Raw genomic sequence first — 13,917 nt, 5'->3', positions numbered from 1 at the left:
TTTTTTTTTTAGTAGAGACAGGTTTTTACCATTTGGCCAGGTTGGTCTCAAACTCAAGTAATCCACCTGCCTCAGCCTCCCAAAGTGTTAGGAATAGAGGTATGAGCTACTGTCACAAGTTTATTTATTTATTTAATTTTTAATTTTTTTTGGAGACAGAGTCTTGCTCTGCCATTCAGGCTGGAGTGCAGTGGTGAGATCTCGACTTACTGAACCTCTGCCACCTGGCTTCAAGTGATTCTCCTACCTCTGCTTCCTGAGTAGTTGGGATTACAGGTGTGTGCCACCACACCTGGCTAATTTTTGTATTTTAAGTAGAGATGGGGTTTCACCATGTTGGTCAGGCTGGTCTCGAACTCCTGACCTTGTGATCCGCCCACCTCGGCCTACTAAAGTGCTGAGATGACAGGCATAAGCCACTGCATCCGGTTCCAAGTTTATTTTTTAAACTATCTTAAGTAACATCTCCAAATCCAACAAGCCAGTTTTTATCTAGTGTTGGAATCTTTTAGTCTTTTGAATACCTGATAAAATAGCTTGCTTGCGTTTAGAAACCATATCATACAAAAGTTGTTACGAACATGTAAAAATTAACCCTTCTTTTGAGAATGTGGAAATTGATATAAAGTTGGATCAGAAGGGGAAAGTGACCCTTTCATGTATATGGCATTGAACAATCAATACATGCTGGGCATATGAAATTCAGACATATATGAACTAATCATTTAATTGAACTGGTTAATAAATCTGTAAATTAATAGAAGTAGAAAAGGTACTGTACTGGTTGAAAAGTGTTAGAAGACAGAGCCTTGCCATACCTATTTTGATGACATTGTGTCAAGACAGATACACTGTCTAGTAACAAATTTATCATTCCAAAAGTTATGTACCAAAAAATGGAGAAACTTAGAATATACTAAACAATGGATAGCAGTGGGTAATTGGCTGCAAATTAGCTGTGGGCTTATCTGACATTTTGTGTTGAACTGTTGTTCTTTTGACACATTGTTCTTCAGCCAAATTGGCTTTTTAGTCCTGTTGGTTTGCATCTGGACAACCCATTCATGTTTCCTTCCAACGCCTATAGGCTTATTGATTGCATGAATGGCTCCCCACCTTATTTCAGGGTTGCATCTTTTCTTGTGACCTTTTTCCTCCCCTCCACATCTTTTTTTTTTTGTACAGGGGAAGTTAAATTAGCCAAGGTAAGTGTCATTGCTATTTCTCCATCCTGAGCTCCTGTTACACATTATTAATATCTTTCTTATGGTTCTTAAAATATAAATAGAATTTTTAAAACCCTATATATATATAATCTAAATTAACAATATTGGTATGTCTTCCCCACTCTGAGGTCAGGAATTTTCTCTCTTCATCGCTAGGTGCTTATTAAGTGTTGCTTTAGTTAGATTCCCAGTCAGGATCACAGTAACACAGTTAACACAAACTTATATCCAATTCCTTTGGTAAATGAAATTTATTGGTGTATTATAAGAAAGGAGTAGAGTAAATGTATTTATAATTCAGTCCGTTTATCTTGCTAGGTTCTATAGACAGAAGGGACAGTTTTATATATTTGTATAGACATGGGTTTACTGAAGAAAATGCAGCTGACAAAAAAATACTCAAATTCATTTGAAATCAGGAAAATGTAAATTAAAGAACAATGAAATCTTACTTTATCTCCCCCATCATCAGATTATAAAATGTTAAAAGGAGTTATAATATCCATTGTTGGAGGAATGTGGGAAAGCCTTCCTTTACACCTTGCTGATGAGATGTGAGGTGTTACAGCCTTTTGAAAAAGCAATCTGGCTCCATCTCTTAAAATTAAACAGGCCTGTTAACCAGTGAGCCCAATTCTAGAAATCTAATTAAGAAAAATAAAAAGGGATACTGTATACCAAAAAATCTTTTTATGCATCATTTGTAGTACCTAAGAAGTGGAAACAAAAATAAACACCCATCAATAGGGAAATGAATGCCCAATAAAATTGCCACATCATACCAGAAATTTACACCCACCCATTAAAGAGAATGAATTCAAGCTATGCCAGATGACTTTGCAGTGATTCCATGAGTTATAAGAAATGCAAAATGCAGAAAAGCTGGTACAGTATATGATTTTGAAAACAAACTAAAAAATGAAAGAGTTCTATATTTGTTAATATATATACAAAAGGTCTAGGATTTTATATAAATAATTTTTGACATATTTTTACATGAAAATGTTTATTTATATAAAATGTAAAATACACCCTAGTTTCATATGAGTTACTGAAGGGTGTGGGGAATCTGAAGTCCCTCCCGAACTCCCTCTTCAGATTAAAAATAGCGCAATAGAATAATAAAAATAGCATCTATGAAATCCCTTTAATGTGAAATTATATACATATGCACATATGCATAAATGGGAGATCACCTATATGTTAATGATGATTTGATTGAGGTGGCTGGATTCAGGATGACCCTTATTTTTTATTTTTATTTATTTATTTATTTTTTGAGACGGAGTCTAGCCCTGTTGCTCAGGACAGAGTGCAGTGGCACGATCTCAGCTCACTGCAGTCTCCACCTCCCGGGTTCAAGCGAATTCTCCTGTTCGGCCTTCCAAGGAGCTGAGATTACAGGCATGCGCCACCACGCCCGGTTAATTTTTGTATGTTTAGTAGAGACAGGGTTTCACCATGTTGGCCAGGGTGGTCTCGATCTCTTGACCTCGTGATCTGCCTGCCTCAGTCTCCCGAAGTGCTGGGATTACAGGCATGAGTCACCACGCCTCGTCTTATTTTCGATATTTTAATGTATCATTCATGTTTGTGGAAAACATGTGTTACTCATATCTGAAGGAAATCTGTATTCATAGTGGGGGAAAACTGGCATGGGAGGACACAGCCACAAACATTATACAGCGACCATCAGACTTAAGAGTACCTAACCTAGCTCCCACATTTGTAGTTAGTGTTTGTCAGCCAGAGATGCTTCCATCTAATCTTACCAGTTGACCAGTTAATGCTATTATCTGGTGATTTGATTGTGGCATCTACTCAAAGTAATGTATTTTGGTTTTGATTTGGAAACTTTTCTTTTGTAAATCTTTTAGGCAAAAATAATGTGTTCCTCAATATGCAAATGTGTTGGCTGTAAGAATTTTGAAGAAAGCCCGGAAAGGAAGACACTGATGCACTTGGCAGATGCAGCTGAAGTAAGGGTACAACAACAAACAGCAGCGAAGACGAAGTTATCCTCTCAAATTTCAGACTTGCTTACTAGGCCAGCACCAGCTTTAAATAGTGGCGGTGGAAAGTAAGTCAGTATTTCAATCTTTTTATAGTATTTCCCAAATACTCACTTTTGGTAAAGTTTATTTTTGGGAGCCAAGTTGAGCTTATACTTTTGGTTGTTGCAAACCTGATTTTTGCACTTTCTTTCCATCTTCAGTTAACTTGTAGATGTTTAAAGGTAACAGAAACTACTGTTTCTGTAGAATTTAAAGCTAACAGAAAGTACTGTTGGATTATTGTGCAGGTCCAAAATGTACAGTAATGATTTAGTCCATTGTGCTTAATTTCTGCCTAAGATGAGGTAATTATGTAATTTGAGGAACCCCAAAGAAAACCAGTGTTTCATATGTCTCGATGAAAGTGTAAATATTCATGTTTTTGCATTTTCTTACCTTCTCTTGCCTTTTCCATTTCTTGGAGCACTTTCCCCATCCTGCTGGGCCACCCATCGTACCATACTGTAATAGTGCTGCTCCGTTTTGTTATCTCCTTTATCTGCTAAGCTCTGGAGTAGAAAAGCGTGACCTCTAAAGTCAGGTAGACTATCTGTGCTACTTAGTAGTTTGTGAATTAGACAAGTACTTCATCTCTTTGAGCCTCAATTTTCTTACCCTTAAAATAGCCCATATCAGGTGGTTGTGGGGAACAAGGCATGTCCAGAACATCTCCAGTGTTTGTCAAGACCTGATACAACATAGGTTTGTGATTTGGATTGGACTGGTATTAGCAAGCTTATTAGAGGTTAATTTGAGGAGTTATTAAATGGAATGAACCTTGCAAATGGCAAGGTTTTTAAATTATTTTAAATTATTTAAATTTTAAATTATTTAAAATGCCCAAGTTGAAAATGAGATCCAGTGTTTATAAAAATAAGGCTTTTTTTTTTTTTCTTTATGAGATGAAGTCTCACTCTGTCGCCCAGGCTGGAGTGCAGTGTCACGATCTCAGCTCACTGCAACCTCCACCTCCTGGGTTTAAGCAATTCTCCTGCCTCAGCCTCCTGAGTAGCTGGGATTACAGGCATGCACCACCACACCCAGTTAATTTTTTGTATTTTTAGTAGAGATGAGGTCTCACTATGTTGGCCAGCCTGGTCTTCAATGCCTCACCTCAGGTGATCTACTCTCTTGGCCTCCCAAAGTGTTGGGATTATAGGCATCAGCCACCATGCCCTGCCTTAAGATACTGGTTCTAAAGAACTCTTATCATTGGAATATAAGCAGCAAATGGTTCTTGACTGAATAAAGTGGAAATGGGCAGGCACTTTAATGAGGCTTATAACCTGGGATCCTTTCTGGTCTTTAGAGTATTGAATCTAATCTCTACATGGAGGTCAAAGATATTGCTACAGTAAAATATTTGTAATTTTTAAACTTGGGAAGACGTTTATGATATGAAATGAAAACAAAATTATAAAATTATATATTATAATCAAAACTATGTATTAAAAACTTGTATTAAAAAGTTATGCCAAAAATAAATAAAGTTATGCCAGCATGTTAACAGGCTTGTTTCAAGTGACCAAAACCTTGAATTAGTATTTTCTAGTTTAAAGTGCTTGTTTGTATATTAAAGATTCCTATACAGCTACATGGCAGCCTGAATTCTCAATCACCCTCTCTTGCCATTGTGAGCCTTAATTTCAGACTTCATTGTTTAGTATACTTCTCTTAGGGACTGCTTACTCACAGATTGTTGAGTTAGTGGTTAGATTATGTTGCTTGAATTAATCTGTCACAGACTAAGACTTGAGGCCAGGCACGGTGGCTCATCCTGTAATCCCAGCACTTTGGGAGGCCAAGGCAGGCAGATCATGAGGTCAGGAGTTAGACCAGCCTGGCCAACATGGTGAAACCCCATCTCTACTAAAAATAGAAAAATTAGCCGGGTCTGGTGGTGGGCACCTGTAATCCCAGCTACTCTGGAAACTGAGGCAGAAGAATCACTTGAAACTGGAAGGCAGAGGTTGCAGTGAGCTGAGATCATGCCACTGCACTCTAGCCTGAGCAACAAGATCAAAACTCTGTCTGGAAAAAAAAAGACTTGGCTACAAATGTAGTCATCATCACCATGGGTTGCACCAATTTAATCCTCCATAGCTCTGGTCTTTATGAATGCAGCTCTGTACAGAGCAACATTTGGTTTCTCCATTTTGTTTTGTTGTGATAGAACAATGCAGAATTTTGGTATGTTTTCTTGTTTTCTACAAACATTATCTGTGACTGTAGTAAAGTGCTTTATTTTCCATTTTGTCCAAGAGATAGTGCTGTCAGTTCCCAATGTTATTCATTAATTCAGCAACTATTCATGTAGTGTCTCTATGTGTCATGCACTATTCTAGACTGGAGCAACAGCAGTAAATAACGATTGAACTTACGGAGGGCATACATTCATGATTTGGGAGGATTTAGTTAAAGAAATTCTAGTCTTCATGTAGACTATATCTTTTAGTTACCACATAACCTTGCCTAGGTAATATATCACGTATTTTATGTTAAATGTTGTATTTCCTGAAAAATATTCTTACAATATGTGAATAATAAAACCAGATCTAACTTGTTAAAGCTCTTTTTAGGATGTGCTTGTGCTCACTGTGTAAATTGTGATGCTCATTCTGCTGGTGAACTGTGAAAGTGTCAGTAGAGATTTCCAGATGAAAGAATGTTAGCCACTTTTGTTGTTATTTAACACCACCAATTTCTCTCTCAAAAATCATTTCAGATTGCCATTTACATTTGTAACTAAGGAAGTAGCTGAAGCCACATGTAATTGCCTCCTTGCCCAGGCAGAGCAGGCAGACAAGAAGGGAAAATCAAAGGCAGCAGCGGAACGGATGATACTTGAGGAATTCGGACGATGTTTGATGAGTGTCATCAACTCTGCAGGAAAGGCAAAAAGTGACCCTTGTGCCATGAGTTGCTAACTCTTGCACAAAAGACTGATAAATGGAACTGTACAGAAAATTTAAGGTGCAGGGACACTTGATTTTCTGGAAGAAAAACAATTACTGTATTTTAATTCAGTCCTTGTAAAAGACCTGAAATTATAATACTGAAGGAGAAGAAATTTTAAATGAGGAAATTAGTACATTTTAAATCTTAGTTAAATCTGCTTATGCCCCTTCTAAATTGAATTTTTCTTTATTGTATTATATAGATTTTTTAATTTGCTTGGGTTTCTTAAGAATTAGATGTTTTCTTTCTTATACCTTTGACAAAAAATGTTTATAAATGACTATAATTTATAATGTATGGTGTTGTATGACTTTGTTAGTAGAAAAAGCCAAAGCAGCCGTGGTTAGCGCTCAGTTATTCTTTGGGACTTGATCTCGAATATATGCAGATAGAATGTTACATAAACAAATTCTTACGAAACAAATGACATTTTTTTTTTTTTTATTTAGAAAAGCACTATCTTTTAAAGAAAAATCAGACTTTTAGGGCAGATTCTGGAATAATATCATGTTGTCTCTTTGGGAATGTCAGAAGGGAAAACAATCCCCAGGCACACTTTTAAACTTTTTTAAAGTTATTTTAAAAAGACATAAAATATTAAAGGACAGTAAATCTCAGAGGATGAGCAGTGTGTTTCTATATAATAAGGAATGGCTAACAGATGCTCTCGGCTGTCTCCATTTTCTTTCAAAGAGGTAGTAGGTATTTAAAGTAATAAATTGTCAAAGTGGTTACTGGGTACTACTAAAATGATAGGTGCATATAAATAGAAGTAAACATATTATGTAGTGATAATATAGAACCTCACATAATAATCAAGTATAAAATTTGGCATGGGTGGAGAAATAAAGAATATGGAAGCTGTAAAAGATGAATTTAGAGAAGTTTTCATCTGTACAATCAGTTCTTTTTATAGACTTTTGAACTAAGGTTTCAAACCAATTCATGACTCTTACTTGATGTACAGAAATGGGCCTCTTAACAAAATTTTCAAAACTGTAGTGGGATTTCTTTTTATAAGGGAAGTTTAATATGGCATTGTTTTCAGCCAGTTATTTGGTCAGGTGAAGGACTACTCTTTTCCTATATTTACTAAAATAACCTAAATCATTTTCAGTAATTCAAAAACTCTATGAATTTAAGAGCCTGTTGTGATAGGACTCCTGATTTTATGACAAGAAAAAACCATGTTGGAATTCAGGCATTTTATTAGGTACCTTAATCATCGGTAATTAGTGTATAATTATTGCATTTCCTACAAGGACTCTATAGTTGTATGTATTCAGTGTGTATATATGTTCATATGAACTCACAAGATATAGGCAATAGAAATTAAGTAATCTAAAAGAGGATTCCGTTATTCACTAAAGTATCTTCCTTTTAAATTTGGATTTATAAAATTATAGTGCAGTAACTTTAAATGTAGATAGTGCAAACATTCTTAGCACCTCAATGTAGTATGTTTAATTAAAATTTGTATAAATGTAAATTAGTGTAAGAGGACAAAATAATTAATCAAGTTATTTTTCAAAAGATTGCAATAAGTTTTTGGTCTTAACCTAAACTTTGTTCATTTTGTACATACTCTGTGTTAATTCTAACTGCACCTTTGTGATGTGTATTTATATACAGTGTGCAGAAAATGTTTGTGAAATTTTGATTACAATTGTAGATTATGTATGATGGCATTGCTTACGAATGTTTTGCTTGTAAAAATTTCAAGGTGCAATCAAATGCTACTAGTTTTTCTGATTTTCAAAAATCTATCTAAAATATGAAGCCTTTTCCTTCCTGTGTAGTACTTACTCAACTTTTTGTATTCAGGCATTTGCATCAAATTGCTGAACAAGATGAACAGCCACATTAATTCAATGATTTTAAAAGACTATTTGGGGAGGGTTGGGTATATAATTTTTTAGCTCTATTTACATCCCAAAGTAGAAAGATTAAATTTATATTTACTAGAGCTATTCAAAGAATACACTTTTCTATATTGTAAAAACAGGACAGCAAAGTAAATCATACAGAAAATAAACATTTATACTATTCTGTAAAAAAAAAGGTATTGCATTTTTTCTTTAGTTTAATAACATCACTTTAACCATTTCATATGCAAGAAACCTTTTAAATTGATGAAGTAAATTTTACATTACTTCTGAAAACACACAGCTAAAAAATTCTATCATTTTGCTCAGTTATTACTAACATAAATTGCTTTGAAATGAGAATATGTGTTCTCTTTCTTTCCACTGTTTCTTTTAAGAGTAGAAACTCAGCTGGGCATGGTGGCTCATGCCTGTAATCCCAGCGCTTTGGGAGGCCAAGGTGGGTGGATCACTTCAATCCAGGGGCTCTAGACCAGCCCGGGCAACAGGCTGAAATCTTGTCTCTACTAAAAGAAAAAAAAAAAAAATTAAATGGCGCATGCCTGCAGTCCTAGCTACTCAGGAGGCTGAGGTGGGAGGGTCCACCTGAGCCTGGGGAGGTTGAAGCTGTAGTGAGCCAAAATTGTGCCGCTGCACTGCAACCTGGTCAATCAGAGTGAGGCCCTGTCTCAAAAACAAAAATACCCAGAAAATCAATCTACTATCTCTCTTTTAATGTGAGATATTCTTATGATGGCCATCTTTCTTAGTTTCCTTTTTTTCTGAAACACCAAACACAACCTGTAGGTCTTATCTCTGGAGGCTGGGAAACAGAACCTTAATGTTACAGGTACAACGGCAAAATTGGTGAGGTGGGAAGGACATAGTCTTTAGCTCCCCATTTTCTGGCAAGTGGACAACTGACATTTTTTCAACCTTATGTAAAATGTGAATAAAAACACTTTTAGAAAAGTTTTCTATTGTTCTATAACACAAATCGTTAAGAAAATGAATACTTGTTATATAAATGAAGCTTCACAGCAGGACCTCCAGCCATAACTTTGATCATATTGCATCTATTAAGCATTTTATATAGGAAATTTGGTGTGGCCACCCAAAGCAGAGGAAAGGCAATCAACTATAAATCTTTTACTATTGGAGTTATTTTCATTATGTAAATTGCTTAAGGCTTTTCTTGTTAGGGCTTCTTTAATGCACATTTTATCATGATCTGTAGACCAAAGGTGAACTCTTTTTTGTCTAAGTGATTTTATGAGATGAAAGCTCTAAGGCCTCTTTTTTTTTTTTTTTTTGACACAGAGTTTCCCTCTTGTTGTACAGGCTGGAGTGCAATGGTGCGATCTCGGCTCACTGCAGCCTCCACCTCCCAGGTTCAAGTGATTCTCCTGTCTCAGCCTCCCGAGTAGCTGGGATTACAGGCATGCACCACCACACTGAGCTAAATTTTGTATTTGTAGTAGAGACGGGTTTCTCCATGTTGGTCAGCCTGGTCTCGAACTCCTGACCTCATGTGATCCACCCACCTTGGCTATGAGCCACTGCACCCGGCCAAGGCATTTTTTTTTTTTAATTAAAAATATCCCTCTAAATGGCAAATTTTGTGAGAGCATTTAAGACACTCTTAGTTTCTATTCTAAATCAATTATAAAGTCACAGGTACAAAGGAAGAAAAGCTAAATGATCATCTTAAAAGTTGCAGAAAATGACTGTGGATATAGGAAAAACTGCTGAATTATATGCTTTTTGTTTGTTTGAGATGGAGTTTCACTCTGTTGTGCAGGCCGGAGTGCAGTGGCATTATCTCAGCTCACTGCAACCCAGCCTCCCAGGTTCAAGCAATTCTCATGTCTCAGTCTCCCGAGTAGCTGGGACTACAGGCGCATGCCACCACACCAGCTAATTTTGTATTTTTAGTAGAGACGGGTTTCACCATATTGGTCAAGCTAGTCTCTAACTCCTGACCTCAGGTGATCCACCTGCCTCAGCCTCCCAAAGTGTTGGGATTACAGGCATGAGCCACCGTGCCCGGCCACTATATGCTTAAGAGGGTGAATAGTATGGTTCTGTGACTTCTACCTCAAAAGTTGCTTTTTTCCCCAAAAAAGTGCAGAAAAAAATATCTGGTAAAATTCAACAGCCATATATGATTCAATAAACAAAAAAATAAAGTCTTCAGAGATCTAAGAATAAGCCTGATTAAGACCATTTACAAAAAAAGCCTACAGCTAACATACAAATGGTGTAGAATGCTTTCCTTTAAGACTAGGAGCAAGGCATTATTCATTCAACACTGTAGTTCACTGTGCAATAAGGCAGGTTGGAGAAAGGCCCACAGATTGGAAATAAGTAAGACAATATCTATTTGTAAATGATATGATTGCCTACACAGAAAAACCAAATAATCTAAAACTACTAGAACTAATAAGTGAATTTAGCAAAATCAGTAAGCAAAAGTTGACTACTTCTACACAGTAGCAATGAATATTTAGAAACAAGTTTTTACATCACACAGTAGCACCAGAAAACATGAAATCTAACAAAAATATGTAAGATCTGTGCTGAAAAGTAAAAAACTGATGAACAAATAAAAGAACCTTATAAAAAGAAGATATACCATGTTTCATGGATTAGAAGATTCAATATTATTAAGATGTCAATTCTCCCCAAATTGATCTATAGATTCAACACAACTCCAGTCAAAATCCCAGCAGGAATTTGTATAGAAATCAACAAGCTGATGATAAAACCTATATAGAAAGGGACAACTAGAACAGCCAAAACATTTTTGAAAAAAGAACAAGGGGCTGGGCATGGCGGCTCATGCCTATAATCCCAACACTTTGGGAGGCCAAGGCAGGTGGAACACGAGGTCAAGAGATTGAGACAATCCTGGCCAACACGGTGAAAACCCATCTACTAAAAATACAAAAATTAGCTGGGTGTGGTGGCATGCACCTGTAGTCCTAGCTACCCAGGAGGCTAAGGCAGGAGAATCGCTTGAACCTGGGAGGCGGAGGTTGCAGTGAGCCAAGATCGTGCCACTGCATTCCAGCTGGGCAACAGAGTAAGACTCCATCTCAAAAAAGAAAAAAGAACAAAGTTGGAAAACTCCCACCTAATTTCAAGACAGATAAAACTAGAGTAATTAAGACAATGTGTTAGTGGTGAAATGATAGATCCTATTTATCAGTGGAAGAGGACAGAGACCCCCAGAAATAGACCCCTGTATATATAGTTGTTTTTTTTACAGTGGTACAAAAGTAGTTCAATGGGGATAGTTTTTTAAACAAATGGTGCTGGCATATCCATATGTAAAAATATGAACCTCAAGGCCAGGTGCAGTGGCTCACGCCTGTAATCTCAGCACTTTGGGAGGCCGAGGTGGGCAGATCACTTGAAGTCAGGAATTTGAGACCAGCCTGGCCAACATGGTGAAACCCCATCTCTACTAAAAACACAAAAATTAGCCAGGCGTGGTGGCGCACACTTGTAGTCCCAGCTACTCGAGAGGCACAGGAATCACTTGAACGTGGGAGGTGGAGTTGCAGTGAGCCAAGATTGTGTCACTGCACTCCAGCCTGGGCGACAGAACAAGACTCAGTCTCAAAACAAAAAAAAGAACTTCAACTCATATGCCAAAGTTAACTGAGAATGAATCATAGCTTACATGTAAAACCTAAAACTACTAAATGTTGAGAAGAAAACCTAAGAAAAATGTGACCATGGGTTATGCAAAGATTTTAGATATAAAATTAAGATCCCAAAAAGAAAAAAATAGAAAAATTGGACTTACCAAAATTAATTATATCTGCTTTTCAAAAGACAGTTAAGGCTGGGTGCAGTGGCTCACACCTGTAATCCTAGCATTTTGGGAGGCTGAGGTGGGTGGATCACCTGAGGTCAGGAGTTCAAGACCAGCCTGGCCATCATGGTGAAACCCCATCTTAAAAAAATATATAAATAAAAATAAAAAAGATCTTTAATTTAAAAAGCCAGACTGAGAAAAAAAAATAATTGCCAAACACATCTGATAATGCACTTATATCCAGAATATGTAACTAATGCTCAATAAGAAAAGAGCCAATCTTCCAAAATATGAACAAAAGACTTGAACTGACATTTCACCTAAGAAGTTACACAATGGCAAATAAGCAAATGAAAAGGGGGCTCCACATCAGTGGTTATTAGGAAAATGCAAGTGAAAATTACATTCTAGGCACCTATTAGAATGGCTACTTGAAAACAGAAGTAAATCCTGACAATGCCAAATGCTGGGAAAGAAGGAGAGCAACGGAAACATTGATATATTGCTGGCCAGAATGCAAAACGAGTCAGTTTGCAAGCTTTGGCAATTTGTTACAAGGTTAAACATACACTTACCATATGAACCATCTCATGGTTATAGCACATTTTTTTCATTAATCAGTCGATGGACATTTAGGCTTTTTCTCACTTTTTGGCTATTATAAATGAAGTTTGTGTACACATTTTTGTGTGGACGTTTACGTTTCTCTTGGGTATATGCCTAGGAGTACAAGTTGGTAGGTCATAGGTAACTGTATTTAACATTTGAGGAACTGCCCAGCTATTTTCCAAAGCTGCTGCACTAGCAGGACTATTTCACATTTTCACCAACTAAAGTGTATGAGGTTTCTAATTTCTCCACATTCTTGCCAATACTATGTCTTCTTTTTTTTTTTTTTTTTTTTTTTCCCAGAGATGGGGGTCTTACTATGTTTATCGTCCAGGCTGGTTTTGAACTCTTGGGCTCCAGCAGTCCTCCCGCCTCAGCTTACCAAAATCCTGGGAGTTGAGGCATGAGCTACTGTGCCTGGCCATGTCTTCTTTATTTTTTTTGAGACATAGTTTTGTTCTTGTTGCCCAGGCTGGTGTGCAGTGGCCCAATCTCGGCTCACTGCAACCTCTGCCTCCTGGGTTCAAGCATTCTGCCTCAGCCTCCTGTGTAGCTGGGACATGTGCCACAATGCCCAGCTATTTTTTTGTATTTTTAGTAGAGACGGGGTTTCATCATGTTGGCTAGGCTGGTCTCGAACTCCTGACCTCAGATGATCCACCCATCTCAGTCTCCCAAAGTGCAGGGATTATAGGTGTGAGCCACCACACTCGGCCTCCGTATCTTTATAATAGCTGTCCCAGCAGGTGTAATATTTCATTGTCATATTGATCTGCATTTTCTGGATAGCTGATGTGAACATATATTCATGTGTTTTATGGCCTTCTGCATATCTCCTTTGGAGAAAAGTCTATGCACATTCTTTACCCATTTAAAATTTTTGGTTATTTATCCTTTTATTATTGAGTTATAGGAATTCCTTGTAGATTCTAGATATACTAACTTTATCAGATAAATGATTTGCAAACATTTTTCCCATTCAATGGGTTGTCTTTCACTTTCTTGATGGTATCCCTTCAAAGCACAAGTTAATTTTGATGAAGTCCAATTATTTTCTTTTGCTGTGCTTTAAGTGTCTTAAGAAATCATCACCTGGCAGGGCAAGGTGGCTCACGCCTGTAATCCCAGCACTTTGGGAGGCTAAGGCAGGCAAATCACGAGGTCAGGCGTTCAAGACCAGCCTGACCAACATGTGAAACTCCATCTCTACTAAAAATACAAAAGTTAGCTGGGCATGGTAGTGCACACCTGTAGTCCCAGCTACTTGGGAGGCTGAATGAAGCAGGAGAATCGCTTGAACCCGGGAGGCAGAGGTTGTGGTGAGCTGAGATTGTGGCACTGCTCTCCAGCCTGGGCTGAGTAAGACTCCATCTTAAAAA

General features: G+C 37.2%; 1 protein-coding gene across 7 annotated transcripts in view; it reads left to right on the top strand.

The window, feature by feature from the left end:
• Positions 1 to 9,075, top strand: part of LIN54 (lin-54 DREAM MuvB core complex component) — an 89,009-nt gene extending 79,934 nt beyond the window's left edge. For all 7 annotated transcript variants that reach the window (XM_017530230.2, XM_017530233.2, XM_037739159.1 and 4 more), the window contains 2 exons: positions 3,104 to 3,306; positions 6,006 to 9,075. In XM_017530230.2, coding sequence (XP_017385719.1) covers positions 3,104 to 3,306; positions 6,006 to 6,207 — 405 coding nt within the window. In that variant the 3' untranslated portion in view covers positions 6,208 to 9,075. The remainder of the gene's footprint in view (positions 1 to 3,103; positions 3,307 to 6,005) is intronic.
• The last annotated feature ends 4,842 nt before the right edge of the window (positions 9,076 to 13,917 follow it).

The sequence above is a fragment of the Cebus imitator genome, unplaced genomic scaffold, assembly GCF_001604975.1.
Source record: "Cebus imitator isolate Cc_AM_T3 unplaced genomic scaffold, Cebus_imitator-1.0 Scaffold64, whole genome shotgun sequence".
Classification (NCBI taxonomy): domain Eukaryota; kingdom Metazoa; phylum Chordata; class Mammalia; order Primates; family Cebidae; genus Cebus; species Cebus imitator.
The sequence above is the reverse complement of the archived record's forward strand: the minus strand, read 5'-3'. Positions and strand labels throughout refer to the sequence as shown.